Below are 24,947 nucleotides of genomic sequence, written 5' to 3'. Positions count from 1 at the left end.
ATTACCTGTCTCATGCACTACTGTCAGAATATAGTGACCATTTTATGAAAATAACTTTTTTTTAAATCATATTTGCTCCATTTCTACCCACTGCAGCTTTTAAAGTACGAAAAAAAAGTAAAAAAATCTATATGTAGTGAATTTAAATATCAATAATTTCACAATAACACTGGAGGACAATGAAAACAGTGTTGCATTTTTAATTTATTTATAATTCTATACAGTTTTAAAATCATCAGCTCCAATGCATATCCACACAGTTTGATGATGAAAGATATGCAAAAATAATAAATATAACAGTCATTATAGTACAAAGGCACTGCCCCTGGCTACACCACTTCTGTTCCCCCCCTCCAAGGTCTGGTTACACTTCTCTGGAATTAAAGTCAGTCTGACCCACCTCTGCACTCATGTGCAAACATTTCTATACTTGGTACCTGAAAGGAAAATTATGTGAAATGTGCATGTTGTAGTTTCACAGTGATCAATATGCTCAGATCAACTTGGTATTGCAATCCTCAGGTATTAAGTAGACAAAAAAATGTGCTATTGTCCCTTACAACTAACTCCATATTCACCTGCAGGCTTTGATTCAGCAGTTAACACCTACGATCTAGCTTCCCATCCAAAACTCTAATTACTTATGACTCATTTGAGTCAAATGTAAATAGAAAACACTCTTGTGCTGGACATAAACATAATAAAGTTCAACATCAGTCAAGGCAAACCCCAGTTGTCTCGTACTTACTAGCATCAAACAGACTCTAAAATAATCCAAAGCATTTTAAATACATTGTCACACTGTTTGGTATAAAAACCCTCCCCCTCAACGCTCTGTTGTTAACTACACACGGACACACATGAGTGGATGAATGAAGGGTAACAGGTTTGTTTAGTACCTGTGTGTCTGTCTGTTGTTCTGAGCTGAGAGCTGAGAGCTGAAAATCTCCAGATCAGTCAAAGTATAAAATAGTTTTGGCATGTGCAGGATTTAGGCATCACGAACAGCTCAATTTCTATACAAATGTGTTTTTGGTACATGTTTAGAGCTGAAATGTGTGACAGTGTTAATAATATCATACAAATATAGTTTCAATTTGGAATGGCTGTGATACTGATACACACAATAACAAAAACCTGAAACAGTCCAAAGGCATATTTGTCCAGTTCGTTGTAGGATTTTCACATTAATATAGCAAAATATTGTGTAGCCAGTGTACGAGCACCGAGACTACTGCATAATGTTTTGTACAGTTGTTTTTGAAATGTGTAGTCCTTGCATATTATGACTTAATTTGGCTCTATCTTTATGAGACGGGACAGTCGCCTCTTTCTGTTCCAGTTTATTCAGTGTTTCATAAACAGGCACTACAGTTGGCAGGTCTATCAGAGGAAATATTCAGGCATGCTGGGAAAAAAATCCTTTCAACTGCCTTTGTGGACAAAAAGAACAAAGACAGTATATGTGCTTATTGAGTGTGGCTTTTGGTAGATGTGAGGGTGTGTGTGTGTCTACAGTAGTGCATCCAGGTCCAGTTCTGGCAGAGGCTCCTTCCAGTAGGAGAAGCTGCTGTACTCGGGAAAGTCCAAAGCAAAGGACCCGACAGACAGCATGGGGAAGAAATGTTCCACCAACTCACTGAGGTGGCTGTACCTGCAACACACACACACACAAAAAAAACGGACTCAGAATACCATTAATAAACATACACACGAGAAAAAGAAAGTGTCTTTTTGTCCGAATTTTCAAAGCCTAATAAAGTCAGAAAGGGTGTTTATATCTGTGTTGTGTTGCACACTTACGAGGACTTGTTGACTTTAGTCCGCTCCTGGATGAGCTCTCCTTTTGGGTTGACAGTAAATAACCTGGTATCAGGCACCCCGACCTGCTTATAGGCAAAGGCATCCTGCAAAATAAAAGGCAGCAAAACATTACAGTTACACAGACTAGCTTCAGTGTGACTTTAACCTTTGCAGTATCTATGTGCACTAAAAAGACTGTTTGGCTGTTATAGCACTAATCCATAATCATAAATCATTAGCCAGTGTTTACTTTATATCCAACAAGCAGAACCCAGACTTTAATTCCACATTTCTCACACTTCACTTCTCCCTTCTGGAGTATATTACAGGAAGTGTATTTAAAATAATCCCATGTAAAAACATTTAAAACACAGAGGTGTGTTCTTTGCCTTTTTACTAACAGGCACAATCTCTTGTGGATTATGTACAACCAGGTTTGTGCCAGAGGTTAATATCACTGCCAAATATGCAACTTGGCACCAAAAAACCTTGACTGAAAACAGACTCGTTGCTGAAGGCTACTGCCGTATTAAAAGCCAGCGTTGCTTACGTTGGTCCTGTTGCCGAAGGCCGCGTAGAAGGGCTGTCTCTTTGGGTTGAACAGGTCCCTGATGTCACCCAGACAGGCGATTTTAAAAACCTCCGGCTTCTTCTCAATCACTTCTCTGCTCAGGTCAGGACAGAAAGTTCATAGTCAAAATGGATATTCGTTTGTCTCCTTGCATACATTTCTGTATTTCATACAGTGTAGTAGCTGAGCAGAGTAGCCTCTCTTTGATATAAAGGAGTGGCCACTAGAGGGCAGCAGTACATTACATTGATTTTCAAACTTCAATATTTTGTCACACACATGTAGTTATATCCTACATTCTAGTAATTAGTAGGACACTATCTGTGAAGTAGTTTAGTATTAGTATTTGTTACCTGTGTAGAGCTGAAAAGAGGCTGCTGGGGGCCAACAGTACAGGACCTTGAGGGAGGACAATGCCTTTGTCATTGACCCACTGCAGGTAGTCCTTAGTGATGGCAGCCATACCGATGGCCCGGGCTGAACAATACAGGAACTTATAGCCATTTCTGCAAGGAAAGGTGCAACCATATTAGCATTTTAGTGTCATAAAACAGAATAAGGAAAATGTTGAGCTATCCACTTCTGCTTGTAATTGAGTTGACCTATTAAAGGGATAGTTTGTGTGGTTTGAAGTGGGGTTGTATGAGGTACTTATCCATAGTCGGTGTATAACCTCCAGTAGATGACAGTCGGCACGCCTCCAGTTTAGAGAAGCAGACAGGAGTTACCGCACAGAAGCAAAGCGATGTACTGCTGTAGACTTTCTTTTAGGTGGCTAAAATACGCTTTGCTGCCGGCCCCGTCCACAGCAGTACATTGCTTCGTTCCCGTGCCGTTACTCCCATCTGTTTCTCCAATCTGGGGACGTGACTATGGATAAGTACCTCATTAAACCCCACTTCAAAACACCCAAACTATCCCTGAACACTTTCATCAGTACTTTCAACAACACACACAGTACATGCTGTGTCCCGTTTCCTCGGATATGTGCAACAAAAGATGAGCACACAGAATTCAGTCTTTTTTCAATTAAGCGAACAGCTGAGCTCGTTTAAAAAGCACAACATAAGGCGTGAGAAAATGGGGACAAACAGGGAAACATCTGGCAATACAGATTAGACACTCAGCTGCAATGAGAATGACATCAGAATGAAATCATCAGCAGTGGATGCATTTTATCTGTTTTCGCTTGTTATGGTGTGAGTAATGTGTGTGAACGTTCAGTAAAAGAAACTAGTAAAAACGGAAAACTGTTGAAGACAATGATGTTTTTTGCTCTTTGACTGCTGATAATATTTTCTAAAAAACGTATTTCACATACTGATGTATTTTGTGGTAGAGCTTGGCGATGCCTTTGTGTGTCCAGTCTTTTCCAAACTGAGGTAGAATATGACCGAGAGCATCAGACCTGCAGGAGACAGTGAACAGTGAATACTACTCATAATACTGTGACATTGTAGGTTCAAACAATGTTATAGTACATCTTTCATAGTGATAAGGAACTGCTTTGTATCCAACTGTCTATTGAGCTATCTAAACACCATAGCATGCAAGCAAAGGCAGTTGTTTTTACTTAGTGATGGTGCCGTCTATGTCTGATATGATGACGCGATCGTCCCACTTCCACAGGTAGATAGCAGCCTCGCAGCGACAGGTTCCTTGGTATTGTGTGGTCACGCTGAAGACCACCTTGTTGGCTCCTACACGCAGGTTTAAGTGCTCCTGTTACAAGAGAGGAGAGTTAGCTCAGTGGACAAAATGGTCATCCTCTACATACACCAGAAAGCAGAGTAAGATTTTTAATGTGGGTTTATAAATGTGTACGTGTCTTCTTACGATCTGTTGAGAGGTCAGACGCAGTGATTTGCGGTACATCTGGGTGATGCACTGTGCGGCGTTCAGGGTTTCTGTTGATAGGCTGGAGGGAATCATGGCTTTTCGGCCGAGGCCCGCCGCCTCATCACTTTCTATGTCATCCAGTGTGGCTCTGGAGAAACAACACACATCCAGTTAACACTTTGTTTGAATTATGTTGCTGTCACAGTGTATTTATTGATAAAAACTGATAACTCGAAAACACTGACAAGTAAAATGATTTAGTGATCTGTAGGGCTGCCCCCTCTTAGCACATGTCTGGTAAACACAAGATTTAACATGTAAACTAACATGCTTCAGCTATATAACATGTTATAATTACATGTTATTATTTTATCAGGTTCATAATTATGTTTATTATAATTCTGTTAAGGGTCATTGTAACTGATACTACTACTACTACTACTACTAATAATAATAATTAGTGTAATACTGTATACCATGATACCGTGAAACAAATCTCACACCGTTACAGCCCTAATCTGACTGGTGACAAACAAAAGCCAGTATTTCAGGCCAAACCTCTGACTTATTTACATAATTGATCAATTATGTGCACTATGACAACCAAATAAACAAATTAAAAATGAATAAACATGTACTGGCAGTCTTTGTATTAGTCTTTCCAGCAGTACATTTGAATGCCCTTAAGTGCACTCATACATTAGAAAGAACAGCTGTGGATCAGCGGGACCAGATTCCCACAGAAACACAGCATGTATTAACTCGTGTTAGATCATTTCTTAGCGAGGTGACTTACTTTACTGTGGTAGAAACACTTGCCAGTGGCTCCTCTTGCTCATCCTTTGAAGTCTTTTGCTAAAAAACAAGACAGTTACATTATTAGGTGCATTCTAACCAACAACGTCAAGTTTTTCTACAAAAACAGACCAGTTTCTTCTGACCTAATCCTTCAATCACTTCCATCTCTACCACCCTTATTCCTCTCATGTCTTACATGGACAGAGCATAAAACCAACCCTAGCCATGCAGTGGAGATTATTGCATGTAATCACTGCAGGTGCAACTATGTCACATGTCTTTTCTTGCATCATAACTCAATGAATAACCATTAGCAGGAATTCCTAATGATGTACCAGTGAAAAGGTTGCCTTTCTCTCTTTTCACTAGGCCCCGTTCTCCAACATTGAGAGTGTTTTTATGTCTGCTTGATTATTAATTTCAATTTATTTGATAGGTAATCAATTAAGGTGTATACATGATACACACTTGTTTAGTTTTTGGATTTTGCTCAGCAGCTCAACTAAGCAAAGTGCAAACAGGTTTTGCCTCATTACAGTAAGTCCTCTTAGCAGGGCGGGGCTGTTAACATGTAGGATGATATAGGTAAGGTAGTTCTGCAGTAAATGACATTCTATAATATTTGGTGTGCTCATTGGTATGGATGTGTGCACAATAGATATATTGAGTTTTCAGCAGTAACTTAGAGATCTTGTATTAATGGTCTGTTCATTATTCTGTGTGGATTTGGATGCTTCCTCGGTTTAGCTCACCTTATACTTACGTACCTGGTCAGGTTCCAGTTAGGTGAGGCTAAGAAGGTAAAATCCCTTCACTGGAAAAAGGATTTGGCAGCTTGCTGTGAGTGTTTGGTGTTCTTTTGATTCAGTTTAAATGTAGTTTTATTTAATTTCAAGGGTATCATTTTTTTGCCCTTTGTTTCAGTAAGTTTTTTGTTCATAAATGACACTTTTTTGTTCACTACTCCTACTTAATGACCTGGTTCTCCAACATCTCCATCTCCAACAACATTTTAAAGATTTCCGGTGCCGAACCACCTCATCTGCCCTTTATATAGGCTGGCAACACTACAGTACCTGCTTATTAACCTTGTCTTGTCTCCTCCAGAACCACCAGCTTCCAGACTTTTTGGGCATCTTGTCCTTCACCAGCCGCCCTATTGTACTCTATACCACACACACACACACACACACAAACACACACACAGACATACACACAGACACAACAAGAAGGCAACGATTATGTGAATCCTGTCATCATATTCACTGATCTGTCCTTGTGATCAAAATAACTCAGTGATACGCTTCATTAATGAACATTATTGAGGTCTAGTGTAGAAACAATAAAATACCTCAGGTAGGCTTTTCTGGAACGTTGTCATTGATAAGACCATTGGCGCGGCCACCGCCCAGTTATAATAGCTGTGAAAGATGAAAGCCAGCTGATGATCAATCATGGACATGACTCATGACATTTAAAATGACCATATAAGAAGATCCTCTTAAATAAATACATAAACAGTGAAACAACTACATTTTTGCAATGCAAACACATATCTGATTCCAGATCTTACTTGGAGTTGATGCAGATGACGAGGCTCGGATCCTCAATGATTCCTGGATTGTTGGCAAAATCCTGGTATGTCACGATGTGCTCCATAAACTTTTCTGGATTAACGGCAAAAGCAACTGATTTTACTTCACTGCCCAATCCTTCACATTCCAGCACCTACTGCAGACCGCCAGCATGCATTCACTCTCACTTACCTTTAGTGATCTGGCTGGTGTCCCCCTCTTGTCCGCAGAGGGACATGCTGACGTCCATGTTGTAGGAGGCGGAGTCTGACAGGTACTCTGTCCCACTGTCCATGGCCCCGCTGCCCACCGACTGAGGCGACTGGCTCCCTGAGTGGGAGCCCTGCTCTGCCCCGAGCTGAGACGCTCCCTCTGTCTCACTGGAAGAGATAACCGACACTCAATTTCTTTTTCGATAAAGGGCAACACTGTTATTGAGCTGTTTCAATAGAGTGGTGCAGGAATGAGTCCTAAAACCTGGAAAGGAGTTAGCATTTTAGCACTTCCAGTTCCCTCGTCTGGAAGTCAATGGCTTTTTGGTTAGATGCCTGAAATAAGATCTGTGGTTAACACAAGCTGAAGAGATTTTAACGTTTTGTTCAATGATATAAAATACATTAATAAATATCTCACTCCTGAATTTTGAAGCTTTTACGCGTCTTCAAAAAGACGGTTGATAACAAGCGGCTAAATGAGACTACTAAACGTCATCACTCCAAACTCTAGTCCGCCTTTAGCTTAGTGGTGGTGACGTGAAGTCATGCGGCCGTGGTGTAGTTTGTTTATAGCCTAACGTTAGCTTTTTACTGCTGGCGATTGCATTTATGCTTCAAAAATCATAAAAGTGGTGTAAAGATTATCTTGCTGAACAAAACGTATAAGTATCATAAACATTTGTTTGCCACAGAGCTTATTTTCCTTAGTAATCCAAAAATCCAATGGAGAAAATCCCATTGTCTTTTTGTCGAGGGAACCAGGGCGATGCTAACTTCCTGGATGGCCTACAAAAATCCCTGCACACTGTGGGAATCAGTGACATCACTGCCTATCAATTAATTTAGCTGTAAGCGTTTTTAAACATCACACACATTTCTGTCAATTTAAAAATCATACATAATTATAAATTAATTAATATGCGGAATATTCATAAAGCGTTTTTACCTCTTGGGGAAGTAAAGTGCCGCCACCTCAGGGTCCAACTTGGTCAGATCATCCAAGTAAATTCCTGTCGGTCCTAGATGATGATTACGTTTACCTGCAACAAAATGACACATGAACCCAACTGGTGAACATTGACATAAACTGAATTATTTTAAAGGTGCTAAATACGGTATATATATATATATTTATAATATATGCTATATTAATGCTCTGAAAATCGAATTTAGCACCTTTAACGCAAAGTCTAAAATTAGACTTTGATGTCCTAAGTGACCTTATACCCAAAGTGTAAGGGCACAAATTAAAAAGCAACATAAATGATGGAGTTTAGAAAAATACTTCACCTTTCTTCTTGTCCTGTTGCTCCACTTTGGAGGATGCCTCAGAAGAGTTTGCCTCTGTTTTGTTGGTCAGTGAGCCTCCTGCTGAGCCTTCAGTCCCTCCAGCTCCACCGTCCTCTTCCCCTCCCTCAGCGCAGGGATCGATCCCACTGTCCCCCTCGCTGACAGGGGCGCTGCTGGTGGAACTCTGTTCACTCGGCTCCAATAAGGCACCCTGCTGTTGTGGATTTGATGACTCTGCACTACTTGGACTTGCTGCAGTGACCGTGCAGTCTTCGCTCTCTTTTATGAGTTGTATTTGTGCGCCGTTTGGTTCGGTCACACTGTCCGTCACCGTGCTGATATGCTCAGCACTTTCTTTGCTATCAAGAGAATCTGTGCCATTAACTAGATTGGCTGAAAAAGAAAACGAGTCTCTGTTCTGCTCTTCCCCTGACGTGGATTCTGGTGCCTGTGTCGAGTCCACATTAGTCTTCGCTGGTGATGCACAAGACGTGGAGAGCTCACTGGGGGTGGAATGGGCAATGTGAGAGTGTTTCTCCCTAGATAAAGGGGTGGTTTGCATAGTGTGGCTACTAAGGTCTAGGGATTGAGTCCTGGGCTGTGGCCTGACCACCGTTACACTTCCCACTCTGCCACAGCTGATCACAGGCTCATAGCCCAGGTCAAAGGAGTCCTGTCTCTCAATGGTGCGGAAATGAGAACTGCCGGAGGTGGAGATGCGCTGTAACTCCATTGGTGTCCTCTCGGATGGACACAGCTATGAGGGGGGAGAGCAGAGAGAGCAATTTGAGACAGTGTGTCAGCATGATAATCTCAAATCTAGAGCATTACCACAGCACGGGTAGGCAGTAAAAGCACATTGTGTGTGTGTGTGTTGCCATACCATAGGAAAACCTCCCCAGTTCCACTGTATCTGAGGCCCAGGCAACTCTTGGGGTTTAACCAGAAGCTCGGAGTCGCTCTTAGGAGAGGATGGCCGGCTGTTGAACACACTGCTGTGAAGGAGAAAGACGGATAGAGAGATAAAGGAAAAGAGATCATTTAACTGAATAAATCAGAATGACTTTATCTCTGTCGACTGACACTCAAACTGCCTCAGTGAGGCTGCTCAATGCAAACAAATCAATTAATCGTAAAGATGAACCGTCCTCACCTTTCCAAGGGTGACTGCTCTCCTTCTGAGTGTGGATGAGTCTGTGAGGCCCCCAGCTCCTCATTTGGCTCCTCACACAGCGAGTAGTACACTGATTTACTAGAACACACAAGAAGATATTAATCAACTACTTTCAACATAAAGAAGATCCACTAGATGGCAGGAGGGAACTTTACAAAAACAGCTAGAGTTTCTCAGGATTTATTAGGCACACCTGAATGCACCATGACGTCCCCGTTGGCACCTATATGCTTTACACTAAGATAAGATAAAATGAACCTTTATTACAACGGCGAGCATAAACCCTGCTTTACCGTACAAAGCAATGTAGACACCAGGGTTGTAAGAAAATAAATTCAAATATTATGTTTTGTGATACTGTATTGATTCTCAAAAACACTGTATTGATTTTTAATTAATAGTTTACATGCAAAGATGAACTCAGTCAATACATTAATTCATTTGTAAAGAGATGTGACCTCTTAAAGTAGTGCTATGATGTTGGATGTTACAGTTACTGTGATAAATGCTAATGCAGATCCCCCTGTTCTGATTGCATTAAAGAAATAAAAAAATGTTTTTTGCTTTTGATGGTTGAAATCGGAAGCTAATTTCAAACAATTTCCGATTTGGAATCTAAATCGAAACCTCTATTTCCAGGTGAGCTGCTTTAATCACCGACCTGAGTTGTAGGGGTGTGACGGGCTCCTCTTTAGCAGGACTCTCCTGGCCGGCCTGATCACTTTCTCTCTCCCACTCCTTCTCTCTTTCTCTCTCATCTGACGAGGAGCTGGCCTCTTCTCTCAGGTGAGTATCAGAACGCATGCGTTTGCGACGGCGTTTCTTCCTGCGGGCGCCAGACCCGGCGATGGAGGATCCCTCAGCGGTCTCCTCTGTCTCCTCAGGGCCATCAAAGGGAAGTGGGGAGGTGCACAGATGGGCTGGGACCTGGGATTGAGGGGGTTAAAAAAGAAAAGTTTGCAATGATGAGTTAAAGATAAGAGACTATCAGCCCAAACTGATGCAATGCTGCCAAAGAATTGAGAAATGATGATTGGTCATCTTACCTCCTTGTTTTCATTTTCCTTCACAAAAAAAGCTTCTCCGTTGTCACCCAGCTTCATGTGCAGGTCAACTGATTCTCCATTTATCTCAATGTCCACCTAAAAGCACAGTGATGCATGTATGTGTCAAAGAAAAAGCAGAGAGATACAACTGTATTGTAGTTAAAAGAATTAAATGAGAAAGAAAAAACACTTACAATTTTCTCCTTGGAGCGCAGCACACCCAGCTTGCCGAAGCGGACGTGAAAGGGGGAACACTGGAACGATCCATCAGGCTGTTGCACCACAATGACATCGATCCCTCCGGTGAGAGTGGCGGGGTTGAGGCCACGGTACAGCTCCTTCACCGTCACAAACACCGTCTCCGCCAACTGGCCCACAATATTCATGGTTTGGGACTGGAGACAAAAAAAAAACAAGAAGTGAGAACAGACAGGAACAAAAAGTGTCTGCATAAGTATTTTCTGTCATCTGCGGTTTCACCTTTCAGCCTTTTTTCACCATGTCTGTCAACAACAACCTCTTCCATTTATAGCAGTGTTGTTAAAAATATAGAAGTATTGATACATAACAATACTAAATATTTGAAACGGTTTGACACCGCTATTTATCTTTATCTCTAAAATTCTAAAATGTTATGCCTTCAATGTTGTGCCAATCTTTCCCTGTATTATCGAAACTGGTATCGAATATCGATATTTTTCAAGGTATTTTATCTCAGTTAGAAATTCAGGCATTGTGACAACACACGTCTGTATGTATATATATATATATATATATATATATATATATATAGATGTGTATGTATATGTATATAAAAAGGTTTAATATGAGGTAAAAAATGTATGAATTAATGGATTAGTAGCGGAGAAGGGGTAGGAATAAATAAGTGTATACTTCCTTCTCCTTTTACCGTTCATTTAATTTGACTGTTATTTAGTTTTGTTTTTATCTATCTCTTTGTTTTTCATGTCCACACAACAACATTTATAGAAGGCACTATCAAAGACTTACAGCTTCTCATTACAGTGGTCATCCAATCAACCAAACAAAAAAGCAGGTGACATTAAAGAAAGCATATTAAACATGTACTTCATTAAGTATGTGTTAAAAATGCTAATGTAGCAGCAAACAGAGTTCCTGTGTTATATAACCCACTAAAATCCACATATCACATTTCAGATTTCAGAGTTTTAGGCCAAGTAAGTTCCCACCTGTTCAAACAGAAGGGCGTCCCGTGAATGATTGCAACAAGGGAAAGATTTCTAATGTCTTGACTAAACCATATTGACCTTTGGACTTGGATGTGACTTGGATCATGACTAATGGGCTAAAGGTCAACAGCTGGGCGGTAAGATGTGTCTACTAAAGACATTCATCTGGAGGTTTGTCACTATAACAAGACAACAGGAACTACTGGTGTCATTATCTCGGCCCGGTGTGATGATTGTGTGAGAAGGTTCACTAGACACAGTGTGACGCATGTGACCACACATGTCCACACATGTCCACACCTTAAGACGAATGCAAGACCAAGAGCAAGAGGACATAAATTCTAGTTTCTTCATCAGTTAGGTAGAAAAAAGGCTCATTACAATTCCTCTCCTTATGTACATAGACACAGAACATGTCCAACAACAAGCAGCTTTAGTATGTAAAAAAGTCAAGCTTTGCCAAAGGCGACTGCAAACATCACATTTGTCCTAGTTTGCACCCGCATCAACATCGCTGTACCGACAAAGAAGCTTCTGTTGGATTTACAAACAAGTAGGTTACCTTGTGGTGGAATGTATATTTACTCAAGTACTGTACTTAAGTACTGTCTTTAGGTACTTGTTCTTTAACTTGAGTATTTCCATTTTCTTCATACTTATACTCCTCTACATCTCAGAGGCAAATATTGTACTTTTTACTCCACTAAATTCATTTAATTATTTTAGTTGCTAGTTACTTTGCAGATTCAGATTAATAATACAAATATAATCAACAAAAAGTCATGATGTATTATCATAGGTTAAGATAAGAGTTTATTGATCCTGGGAGGAACTTCACAAACTTCCAAGCGTATTATAAATTAATATAATTAAAATTAGGCCCACCTTTACCAGCTGCAACATTAAAATGATGAACATATGAATGCATCAATAATTATAATGCAGTAATATTTATTATTCTAAAACAACGATTAATTGATTAGTTGTCAACTATCAAATTAATCCCCAACTATTTTGCTAATTGCTTAATTGGTTTCAGTCATTTTCTAAGGAAAAAAACAACAACTATTGTACTATTGTCAACTATATAATTGGTTTGAGAATTGGTTTTAAGAACAAAAAGTCAAATTTCTCTGATTTTTTCTGACATTTTATAGACCAAACAACTAATCAATAAAATAATCCACAGGTTAATCAACATTAAAAAATAAAATAATCGTTAGTTGCAGCCCTAATCAATACCATAGCTCGGTTATAAAATCTACCTTTGTGACGCTTATAATGTTTAGTTTTGGTTGATACAACTTAACCAAACCGATCACAAGAGACAAGATTAGTCAGGATCTGTCAGACTCGACTGACACAACACAAAGAGTGACTTAACACTCACCTACACAATGAGTCACACCCGTCTACAGCGTCATCTGACCAAAGTCCACATTACCAAACTCATGTCTTACCCACAGTGAAGGATGCAGATGTCCCCTCCCAACCAGTCTGTGTTCCCTTGACCTCCCTTCTGCCATACGACACCACTATAACAGCTTCTCCCACCGCTGGAACTCAGGAACAGTCTCAAGAAACTTTACCTCCATTTCCACCAAAGGATCCCGCCATTACCCAGAATGCTCAGCTGCCTCTTAAGGCTAAGGCCACTGAACCCCCCCATATCTGTCTATAGATGTAAGGCTACATCTTGTTAGCTTTGACAACTGAGATGTAGCTCCAACAGTTGGTTCAGTCGAGCTGCTGAGCTAAATAGGACTTTCCACTTGATCGACGGTCATCAGTGATGACAGCGCTCCAGTCCTTTCTGTTCTGAGCTGGGACGCAAAATATAGCAATCTATGAGAGAGTCCTAGTATATTCAGTCACACACCGATGCTTCCTCTATCTCACAGTTTCACAAACACATACACACCCTCCTGTCACACCGAATTCATACTTCCCCACTTGCACTGCACATGACAGCCAGACCAGCAGTTTCTGAAAGGCTCGGACAGGCTATTCAAACACGCCTGGCATGAAAACGCACACACACAAACTGATCGACCACACAGTTTCTGGGCTCGACCACAGCTCTCTGGGCCATCAGAGATGAGGGGACTCTCCAGCAGCGGTCATGCTCTAGGACCAACACTGGAAAATCCTTCATAGGCCTAGTCGACTTAGGAGGAACTCAAGCAAATAACTTGTGATGGACATCACCGCCTATATGGAAGAGGACATGACAGACAGGTAGGCCTATAAGCTGGAAAACAATGTCTAACAACAAGAAAAGTCATAGTTGATTTAGCTAATCAGTCTGGCAGTGCAGTTAAAAAAGAACAACACCAAAAAACACTGGCCTAGGCATGGGACGATATGAAAGTTTCATGTCACAATATTATCCCAATAATCATCAAAATATGCTTAAAACTCTTAAAACGGCTCTAAAACATACTGCAATAGCTTTATCTTACATTTTGTTAAGAAACAACATTTTTTATTTGTCCTGTTTAATATTTATTTTAGGAATGCACCGATACTGATATGGGATATCAGGCCAATACTGACTCAAATAGCTGGATTGGATATTGGTGACAATGTGGCCGATCTATTCAATTAAATTTTATGTTTATATACTATATACTGTACATTATATACTGGAATTTGTTGTTGCATTAAAAAGGTTTACACCTGAATTGTAATTACTGTAAATTTACAAATTACTGGTGAACGATGTATTATTTCAATAATAAATAACAATTCCCTAAATTTATATTTATGCATGTATTTGTTGCATTTTGTTTTAAAGAGTAAGGAAAGTGATGTTTAGGTCAAGCCTGATGTTGCCTAACACATAAAAGAATGATCCCAGTCACGTCCACACAGTGAGGCATTCATCTTATTAATTAAACACTAGTATCGGATCGGTATTCGGTATCAGCCGATACCCAAAACCGGTGCATCCCTAATTTATTTAATGTTATAATATACTCTTTTAGTGAAAAATAAACAATTTTAATCATAAAATCATGCGGCCCCGCTGCATAAATAAAGGATAAATTAAAACAATAAAAACAAAGCAACATTATAAGAGTCTGTTGATAATTCCTGTATTATTATTTTTTTAAATCAGACTATTTTCACTACCATGATAGCGAGCTAGGCGGCTTTTCCAAGTCACTCGTGTGAGGATATTCATGATTATCCCGATAATGTCAATTCACCACAATCAACTTATTCTAAGTGTTTTTATCGTGATCTGCAATAAAGTCCTATATCGTCCCACTCTGGCCTATCATGTGAATGACCCAACAGCGCTCAAATGTAAAATATGAGTGTGTAGCTAATGGCCTTCTGATGTGAAAAACCTCTTTCTGTGACCAGTCAGGCTTCTCTATCTGTGTTTCATTAAGGTGAAATTGACTGAAACTGCCAGGTCAGCTGTATTTAGAAAGTGGGAAGAACAAAAGCCTCTGCAGTAGACAATGGCAGTGAGAGACAAGGAAATGTAGGGCAGTAGACGGATGATAACGGGGGTTAATAACTGATGCACAAGGATCAAATGATTTAATCTGTAGCAGCATGCCGTTTCTAATGTATTAAACACATTCCTATACTAATCCCTTATTTGTAAACTGGCTTAATTCCAAGCTTCACTGCCCGTTAGTTCACTTCTTGAGGAATTCAAGATGACAGTAAGGCTGCACAACCAATGTATTCATTATGTATTAATGTTTAGATTCTTTTTTTAATTAATTGATTGTTTTGTCAATGAAATATAAAAAAAAATAGAGAAAAGAATCACAAGTTCTGAAAGCCCAATGTGACATTTTAAAATGACATTAGATTCTTAATGACGTTCTGAATGGTGAGAAAGCAAAAGTTTTAAATTTTATAGAGCTGCAACGATTAATCGATTTGTTATGAACTATTTTTGATAATCGATAATTGGTTTGAGTCATTTTTAAAGAAAAAAAAAAAAAAATTCTCTGATTCCAGCTTTTTAAATGTGAATATTTTCTGGCTTCTATACTCCTCTATGACAGTAAACTGAATATCTTTGAGTTGTGGACAAAACAAGACATTTGATGACGTCATCTTGGGCTTTGGGAAACACTGATCGACATTTTTCACCATTTTATGGCCCAAACAACTTTTATTTATTTATTTATTTATTTAACCTTTATTTAACCAGGCAAGTTAATTAAGAACAAATTCTTATTTACAATGGCGGTCTGGCAAAAGGCAAAGCCTCTTAAGGGAAGGGGGTAAAAAGAAGTATCAAAAGTTAAAACTAATCGATTAATCGAGAAGATAATCAACAGGTTAAATCGTCAATGAATAATCGTTAGTTGCATCAATCCCTAATATTTTTTTGCTTTATTAAATGCTTTAATACTTAATCAAATATCAAAATTTGACACTAAATTGAATCAGACATTCACACACTATTTCCAAATGGGCCTTAGCTATACCAGTTTCTCAATATTAAGAAGCAGCCAAGTGTGTAGAGAGAGCAGTCTTGGCTTTTACTGACCTTTGCCTCCAAGGAGACACAGACAGACAGAGGTTACCTCACTTTAATGCAATCTGACATGTCTGACACCTTCTCTTGACCACTGTTGCACTAAAACCAAGTCTGTTGCGTCAGATTTGATGATAACATGATCATCAAATGATGATCATGATCTGTATCTACTTTTCCATAATTTAATCTCAATAAAAGACCAATAGTCTACCATCACTACTCTGAATTTGTATTAAAAATATGGGAATGCTGCTTTGCTTAAACAAATTGAAACCGATGATGTGCTGTTTTAATGATTAAATAAATACATATTTTTAGATATTCCAAGAATGCACACTCAGTATAATGAAAAACAGATGAAAGACACAAGCATAGAGCTTTGTGGTAAATTGTTATGTGTAAATTAAATGTTCAGTGTGCGGAGGTCGGGTGCTTGTATCAAAACTGCAAAGTTATTTTATTTTAACTCAGATATAGTATTTTTTTCATATTATTGTAATTTGCTTCTATACAGCTTTCATTTTAATGCAGATATATTGTACATATTTTTAAAGTATTTTTTGTAAATTTATTGTAACTTATATTCTATATTTATGTTTCTTTATTTTTTGTACTTTTATTTTTTATTTAATTGTCTTTTATTATGTTAAAGCAAATCATTGTACGTGAAACCTACTTGGTAATAAACCGGATTCTGAATCTGAAAGAACTTCATCATGATCATTATAGCAACACTGACAAGACTAAATGGTCATTTTACAATTAAATAAAGACACATATTTGATGCATTATACCCATATAATGGACAAAGCATAAAAAGGGCATTTGGGGTTGCTAAAAAGCTATTATTTGCAATAAAAGTAAATACACAACCCAGAAGATGTTACACATGAATTCATTCTATCGAGGTATTTAATGCCTTGATCGATGAATATCTTGACAGAAAAACAGGCTAAATAGTTCTGACAACACTTAAAGTGAAAAGCATCTTTGTCAGAGTAAACAGCTGCCAAAACACACAAGGGCACATTTTCTTACAGTGAATAATGTCCAAGTGCTTCTTTAATAAAACACAATGAGACAAAGTGTGAGCAACCACAAACATCATATTCATATTAATTTGTTTCCATACAGCTTTCATTTTAATGCAGATATATTGTACATATTTTAAAGTATTTTTTTTGTTATTTTATTGTAACTTTTATTCTATATTTATGTTTCTTTATTTTTGTACTTTAATGTTTTATTTAATTGTCTTTGATTATGTTAATGTTATGCACTAAAAGGTGACCTCACCTTAATGCAATGTGACATGTCTTGACCACTGTTGCACTAAAAACATGTCTGTTGCTTCACATTTGATGATAACATCACTTCTATCGTCATCACTGAGAAAGTGAGTCCATCAGGGTGTGTCACAACTCATGTTGGGGAAGTTTAAGAGAGTTTTATTCCTTATAAGTAGCCCATGTGTTGCTTAAAATACCGTATAATCCAACTAAACCACAAACTCAGCCAACTTCCTCAACGGCTTCACGTGTCATCTGATGTCTCAATCCTTCAGTTGGCAACTGAAACTCTCGACACTTTACCAACATTACCAAAGAAACACGTTTATTCCTCTTCTGTTAATTAATTAAAACGTTTTAAAACTAAATACACGCCTTATGGATGACACAGCTACAGCCACGTAGTCACCATTCACAACTTCACTGAGATGTTTAGCTTTTGTTTAACAGGAATTCAGCGTCTAAAAACGACCTACAAGTTACAGCAAGTGACATTATCTTAAACAATTATACATAACTCTGACTCGTTAACATTTCTCACGACTGGTAAAGATGTTACAGATAGTTTAATCTTTCTGTAGATGCTGAGAGAGAGCGTTAAGAGTGAGCTTCTTACCTTTCGAGGTCGCTTCTCCGAGTGAGATCAACAACCATCCTCCTGGATGATGCTTCCTAGTATACTGCGCCTGCGCAGAACACACGTCAATCACTCCCAACAGCCAATCAGCAAGCAGGAAAATAACACTAGACCCGCCCCTAACGTTCATTTGTAAACAAAGCATTCAGTGATGCATACTGGTTTATTCTTTAGGTTTTTAATGTGACATTGTAACATAAGATAAGGAATAAACAGGTATTTCTTTTACAATTTGTAAAATACATAAAGATTACTGGCAAACGTTGATTTTGGCTGTGTCTGAGAGCAGAGCCTCAAATAAATCAGTCACAAAATCTTTGACACTGATGTGTAAAATGTAACTCAAAGTCACCTGAATAAACAAGGGAACTTCTTCTTCATGTTGCTGGCTGACAATTTTAAATGAAAGACATTACAGAGCTTATTTGAAACACAGATAGTCTAGATGAATATTGATTTACTCTTTGACATACATGTCTTGCTATTACATTATAAAGTATATATGTTACATAATAGTAATAATAAACGTTATTTGTATAGCATCTTTCATGCAAGAAATGCAGCTCAAAGTGCTTAACAATAAAGACATTACATGCACTGAGTGCTTCACATGAAAATGAACATAATGAACATAACTCGACCCGCCTCTAACGTTCAGTTGTAAACAAAGCGTTCAGTGCATTCTGGTTTATTCTTTAGGTTTTTAATTTGACATTGTTATATAAGATAAGGAATAAACAGGTAATAATATATATATTTTTTTTTTACAATTTATGAAATACATAAAGATTACTGGCAAACGTTGATTTTGGCTGTGTCTGAGAGCAGAGCCTCAAATTAATCAGTTACAAAACCTTTTGACACTGATGTGTAAAATGTAACTCAAAGTCACCTGAATAAACAAGGAAAGTTCTGGATGTTGCTGGTTGACAAATTCTACTTTTAAATAAAAAGACATTACAGAGCTTATTTGAAACACAGATAACCTATTGATTTACTCTTCGACATTCTACATGTCTTGCTATTTCATTATAAAGTATATATGTTACATAATAGTAATAATAAACTGTATTTGTATAGCACTTTTCATGCAAGTAATGCAGCTTTCATGCAAGTAAGTGCTTAACAATTAAGAAATTAAATGCACTGAGTGCTTCACATGAAAATGAACATAAATACATATAAAAAACATTACGATGGAAAATAAAACCAGAAAAAAACACATTATAAAAGATAAAAACATTGACCTAAACAATCTGATAAACAGCAAACTATGGGTTCCTCACTGTCATTAAATAAAAACACGCTAAAATAGAATAAACATGTACAAGATACAATAATAAAAGTTACAGTGCAGTCTAAGAAATTAATAATTAATTGATTATATTGAAAGCAGCGGCAAACAGCATAGAATGCGTAATATACATTTTAAAAAGGGCAGTATACAATAATAAATAAATGAATTTCAAGCCTGAGCTAGTTAAAGTGAAGAGATACGTTTTCAGCTTTGTTAAAATATTAAAATATTAGTAAGATTACTAGAGGACAGTTAGGGTTAGTTATTGTAGATTATGAGCTGCCAGCAGTCTGGCACATCTTGAACAGCTCCATCAAACACAACAGTGCTTGACTAAAGGCCTCTCCTCTGCTCTGTCGTTGTTGTTGAGCTAAATTCAGTTTCTGGGTGGAAGCTTTTCTATCCAGTGAAACCACAGGTGTCACCCTACAAAAAAACATCTTTAACCTTATAGTTAGTGGCAGAGACTGGGATGTTGTACAGGAGCTCCTGAGGCGATAAAAGCAGACACATGCAGACACAAATTGGGTCAACAGAAAATGCATGTGCTGTGAAAAGCTGTGTATATAAATATCTATCACATGAATAGACCTCATAAGATATGCTACTGTACTGGAGTTGCACTGCAGTTACTGTGGAGCAGCATAACTAAACTCTGTGAGCAACTAACAAAATAAATTACAGACAGCAGGAGATATAGGGTGACACTTTTTTCACTGTGAGATATGTTTTCTGTATGAGCACATGATGAACTGTAAAAAGTATTTGCATTTATACCCAACCCTTCATGTGCAGGCAGCCAGACGGCACTATTTCACAGCCCTCCCACATTATTTTAGTCCTCATCATCATTCATTGACTTGTTTTCAGTATTATTAGTAGAAATGATAACTAGTGTGGCCCAGCAGAGGGCATCACTGCACCTGCACAGAGGCTCATTGAACAGAGACGCCTCCTTTCTTTGCCTGAACGCTTCTATTCATGATCTGTATCTATTTTTCCATAATTTAATCTCAATAAAAGAACAATAGTCTACTGTCACTACTCTGAATTTTTATTGAAAAATGTGGGAATGCTGCTTTGCTTAAACAAATAATAAAAAAAAGATGTGCTGTTTTAATGATTAAATAAATACCTATTTTTAGATGTTCCTAGAATACACACTCAGTATAATGAAAAACAGATGAAACACACAAGCATAGAGCTATGTGGTGAATTATAATCTGTAAATCAAATGTTCTGTGTGCAGAGGTCGGGCACTGCACAGCTATTTAATTTGAACTCAGATATAGTATTTTTTTCCACATTATTGTAATTTGCTTCTATACAGCTTTCATTTTAATGCTGATATATTGTACATATGTTTTATAGTATATTTTGTATTTTTATTGTAACTTATATTTTATATTTATATTTCTTTATTTTTGTACTTTTATTTTTTATTTAATTGTCATTTATTATGTTAATGCTATGCACTAATACACCAAAGCAAATTCTTTGTACGTGAAAACCTACTTGGTAATAAACTACATTCTGATTCTGAAAGAACTTCATCATGATCATTATAGCAACACTGAAAAGATTAAATGGTCATTTTACAATTAAATAAAGACACGTATTTGATGCATTATACCCATATAAGGGACAAAGCATAAAAAGGGCCTACGGGGTTGCTAAAAAGCCGTTATTTGCATTAAAAATAAATACACAACCCAAAAGATATTACACATGAATTCATTCTATCGAGGTATTTAATGCCTTGATCGATGAATATCTTGACAGAAAAACAGGCTAAATAGTTCTGACAACACTAAAGAGTAAACAGCTGCCAAAACACACAAGAGCACATTTTCTTACAGTGAATAATGTCCAAGTGCTTCTTTAATAAAACATAATGAGACAAAGTGTGAGCAACCACAAACCAGATGTTACCTCTGTGACATAATTTAAGGTGTTCCCTGCACGTTCAGGCCTCACTGACGGCCAGCCAAACTGCCTATTTAAGGAAAGCCCCGGCCTTACAACAGAAACAACTGGCTTTCACAACTGATCTGCGTCTGCTCAGGGCTCTCTCCCCCAATGTTTCCACACTCCACCATACACAGCCTCCTCTAAATGTTTGGGCCCTTTTCTCTAAATAAGGCAGCCTTATCTTAGTTCCTGTCATTTCTGCCTTTTTTCCCAAACATCCCGAGCAGCGTCTGTGGCAGTAGCAGACTGCAGTGCGTGCATTCTTTTGCCTTGTATGGAGAAATGGCCTGGCCTGAGATGTCTTTGTATGGGACAGGCCGTCCTCTCCATTGGACGGGGCAGAAAGGGGAGGCACCCACCGCCTGTCTGATTCTTTAAACAAACTTTCCAGTAGGACTGCCTGCTTCCCTTCCCACTGCTTTGTTGGACCCAGACTAAAGGAGTTTGAGGGACTTCCAGACATTTCTACCTGAAGCCAAAGGTGAGATAGAAAGCTGATTTTACCCCTTAGGTTGCATAATATGTATACGACGTGTTAAAAAGCTCCTATTTTATGTGTTTTTAGAAAGGACTGGATGTGTCTGAGTACAATGCTCAACTGTCAGTGCTGAGAGTGAAGGATAGAGTTACAGTAGATCTTTGATTAAAGCTATTAGATAAGCAACAATAGAGCTTTTTCATCAATGTGAGAAGACACCTGTCGACGATATTCACCTTTTGACCTGTGTATATGTTTATAAATGTACTGTATGCATGTGTGTTTACTTCCATCTCATCACTACGGCAGATTAGACGGAGGAATTTTCTGAATGCAGCTGACCCATTTAGATCACACACACACACACACACACAAACACACAGCCATACACACCTCTGACGTTGTCTTTTTATAGGCGATGAGAGCTTAACTTCCACTTCACTCTCTTGTTTGTTTTTGGAATTCCTGACCGTTGGCGTTTCACATGAGTAGTGGTGACCTACGTAACCTGGAGTTAGAGGGAGGGATGACAGCCTGACTGTTTGGGGATATCAAAGCATGTGTGTGTGTGTGTGTGTGTGTGTGTGTGTGTGTGTGTGTTCTCGCTGGGCGAAGGGACAGAGGAGCTTTGTCGTCCCACTGGATGAAAGGGTTCACAGAGGAGCTGTGGTGGACAGAGAACAAATACAATCGAAGCAGCCAAACGCTTACGTCCCAAAAACTAGTTGTTCTCGGCCTCTTGGCAAATCTTTGTTGATTTCATCTGTTGCTATGGCACCTTGAAAATGTAAATTGGGAAATAATCCCACTAGTCAAAGAATCTATCTTATTGATATAGCTTGAAACAGAGTTAAACAGCAATCAGCCTCTCTCAGCAGACAGACAGTACCCTACTGTACTGTATCAGTGGAGCCAAACAAGGATGAGATAGTAGAATTCCTCTGTTCCCTGCAACCTTAAAATCGGATCTAGACGCTGTTTTGTTTCCAGCTTCCTCTGCGACTGTTAGATGGAGAATGGAAGGGCGTTGGGCCAACAGCACACACCTTCCAGATTTCTTCTTTTTTTTTTTTATTTCTGGCACATGAAGGGACAGAAGCAGCCAAACAGTAGTGAAGTGAAAGGAGAGACTGATCCAACATGTGTCTGCAGAGGGAGAAAGGAAAGAGAGGAACCACTGATGACAAATACTGTGTTTGTGTGTGTGTGTGTGTGTGTGGGATTGAGAGCAAGTTGAGTACAAGAACAGGAATTTCCTTCCTGTAACCTTTTTATACTGGGAACCCAAATTCACACAGATCCGTTTCATGTCTTTATGTAAATGCTACTGTAGACAATCAAGATATTCATCAAGATTATAAACTCTGGACAGAACTAGCTGGTCATACTAATTTGCATTGACAATAAAAGTCATAATTCTGCCCTGGTGATACAGCAGCACTCATTTGTATAGTGATCAACAGAGGAAGAAATTTCTATATACTCAACAGAGATGAAGAGATAGGCAAAGCTGCTCGACTCTGCCTTCTCTAGCGTTTCTGTGAACAATCATACAAGCAACAGAGAAAAATGTAGGACTACTCCAGTCCGTAAAATACGATGACAGGCAGTGTCACACAGACTCTTGGAGAGAAATTTAGTGAATATAGGACAGCAAAGAGCTATTTATAAGTGTTGGAGAACACTGCTGTGTAGCCTTTATGTGCTATAAAACACATGGATGTAGAAGTGTATTTCGCTGCAATAAAAAAATAAAATAATGTAATAAAATACAGAAATTTGTTCATATTTTTTGGTAACCAGAAGAATATCTTCCTAAATATATCATATATATTTTTATTCTGCATTTTTATCTTATTAGAAGAGAAACAATGTGCTTGATAAATATGTGGTATAGTATATTCCTTTGGTCCTTTATTTATTTTAGATATTGGAAATTAAGAAAATAAAAAATCTAATTTAAAGTCTCCAAATTGACCTATTACCTCTGTCTATCGAGAATATCTACATGTAGAACATTAACTGAGCCCACTGGAGATCAACACGTTTTTTATTTTTTTTATCAAAAACATATCTATTATCTGTCTTAACCTTAACAAGGCTTGTGTTTATTTGAGTGATTTTCCGTTAGCAAAGTCTTTAAATGCTGATATTTGAGAGGAAGTGACTGGGTGTCTGGACATGATTAACTCTTTGGGATTGTTCTAGCTTTCCAGTGTAGCCCAGTGCATGTGAATATGAATTTGAGACATCATATTCCACTAGAGCTGTAATGATTAATCAATTAGTTGTCAACTATTAAATTAATTTTGATAATCGATTAATTGGTTTCAGTAATTTCTTAAGCTGATTCCAGCTTCTTAAATGTGAATATTTTCTGATGTGGACAAAACAAGAGGACACAGATGTCATCTTTGGTTTTGAGAAACACTGATCAACCATTTTCTAGACCAAACAACTAATCGATTAATCGAGAAAATAATCAACAGATTAATCGACAATGAAAATAATCGTTAGTTGCAAGCCCTGTTTGCCACAAGTCTAATGTCGCTGACAAAATAATAATAAAAAAAACATATACATACATCTACATCTGTTTAACTTTGAGAGATGTAAGTTTGCTAAATGATGGTGTAAATTAAAGACTGAAAATGAAACACACATGTCAGGAAAGGGTGTATAATCTCACACTTCACCTGAGTAAATGATGTTATCGTGCCGCCTGCGTACAGTGCTCCCATCACCTCAGCACCTCTCAGGGCATGAAGTCATACCTCATATACTGTATGTGACTAATCAGCCATGTTCACCTGCTCCCTCCTGCCTGTCCAGCCTGTCTCTCCGTCCTTTGGGTATAACACAATCACAGAACACACCCACATACACACATGCACGACAAATCCTCACAGACCTGAATGTGAGTGACAGGTCCAATTCTGGAAGGATCTGACGTTAGCTGCAGTATGCACTGTGGAGACATGTCATTTTCACACCCATCACTGTACCCGACATTTAGGGAGAGTGTGATTCTCTCTCTAGAGGAAGCCAGAGAAAAAAAGAGTCTCCTGCTTGGGGGCAAACCACAGAGAAAATATAAAAGAGCTACATGGATGCAGCGCTCCAGTTTTCAGCACTGTAAAATGCAAAATATGCATCTTCAGTATTCATGTCAAGCTGCCATATCCCTGATGCTGCAGCATTATTACAATCTAATCCATGAATCATTTAAAATGTGCAC

The 24,947-nt window shown here is 38.3% G+C and overlaps 1 protein-coding gene across 4 annotated transcripts; it reads right to left on the bottom strand.

Annotated features, from left to right (window-relative positions):
- Positions 1 to 175: 175 nt before the first annotated feature.
- LOC119485087 (phosphatidate phosphatase LPIN3-like) lies at positions 176 to 18,059 on the bottom strand. 4 transcript variants are annotated; one of them, XM_037764403.1, is made up of 20 exons: positions 17,943 to 18,059; positions 10,505 to 10,705; positions 10,311 to 10,406; positions 9,926 to 10,191; positions 9,244 to 9,342; positions 8,974 to 9,085; positions 8,091 to 8,847; positions 7,747 to 7,840; positions 6,778 to 6,965; positions 6,585 to 6,678; positions 6,363 to 6,432; positions 6,088 to 6,177; positions 5,010 to 5,068; positions 4,211 to 4,361; positions 3,948 to 4,096; positions 3,696 to 3,782; positions 2,728 to 2,880; positions 2,354 to 2,468; positions 1,804 to 1,907; positions 176 to 1,654 (listed from the first exon to the last, which is right to left on the bottom strand). In XM_037764403.1, exons 2-20 carry the CDS (start codon positions 10,694 to 10,696, stop codon positions 1,513 to 1,515), a joined length of 3,018 nt encoding a protein of 1,005 aa, XP_037620331.1. In that variant the 5' UTR covers positions 10,697 to 10,705; positions 17,943 to 18,059; the 3' UTR covers positions 176 to 1,512. The 4 variants fall into 4 exon arrangements, with proteins under 4 accessions (XP_037620331.1, XP_037620321.1, XP_037620312.1 ...); XM_037764393.1 differs by lacking the exon at positions 17,943 to 18,059 and adding an exon at positions 12,982 to 13,282 and having other exon boundaries at positions 6,100 to 6,177; XM_037764384.1 differs by lacking the exon at positions 17,943 to 18,059 and adding an exon at positions 12,982 to 13,282 and having other exon boundaries at positions 8,974 to 9,082.
- Positions 18,060 to 24,947: the final 6,888 nt, after the last annotated feature.

This window comes from Sebastes umbrosus, chromosome 1 (genome assembly GCF_015220745.1).
Source record: "Sebastes umbrosus isolate fSebUmb1 chromosome 1, fSebUmb1.pri, whole genome shotgun sequence".
NCBI classification, from domain to species: domain Eukaryota; kingdom Metazoa; phylum Chordata; class Actinopteri; order Perciformes; family Sebastidae; genus Sebastes; species Sebastes umbrosus.
This window is presented reverse-complemented; position numbering and strand designations above follow the sequence as displayed.

Bases quoted from the DNA above. Each gene is read 5' to 3' on its own strand.
- LOC119485087 (XM_037764374.1), bottom strand. From the start codon at position 13,047: ATGGCAGAAGGGAGGTCAAGGGAACACAGACTGGTTGGGAGGGGACAT. The intron at 7,841-8,090 runs GTGAAGTATTTT...ATTTTGTTGCAG, and splicing joins GCAACAGGACAAGAAGAAAG to GTAAACGTAATCATCATCTA. The intron at 3,783-3,947 runs GTAAAAACAACT...TGTCTCCTGCAG, and splicing joins ATAGACGGCACCATCACTAA to GTCTGATGCTCTCGGTCATA.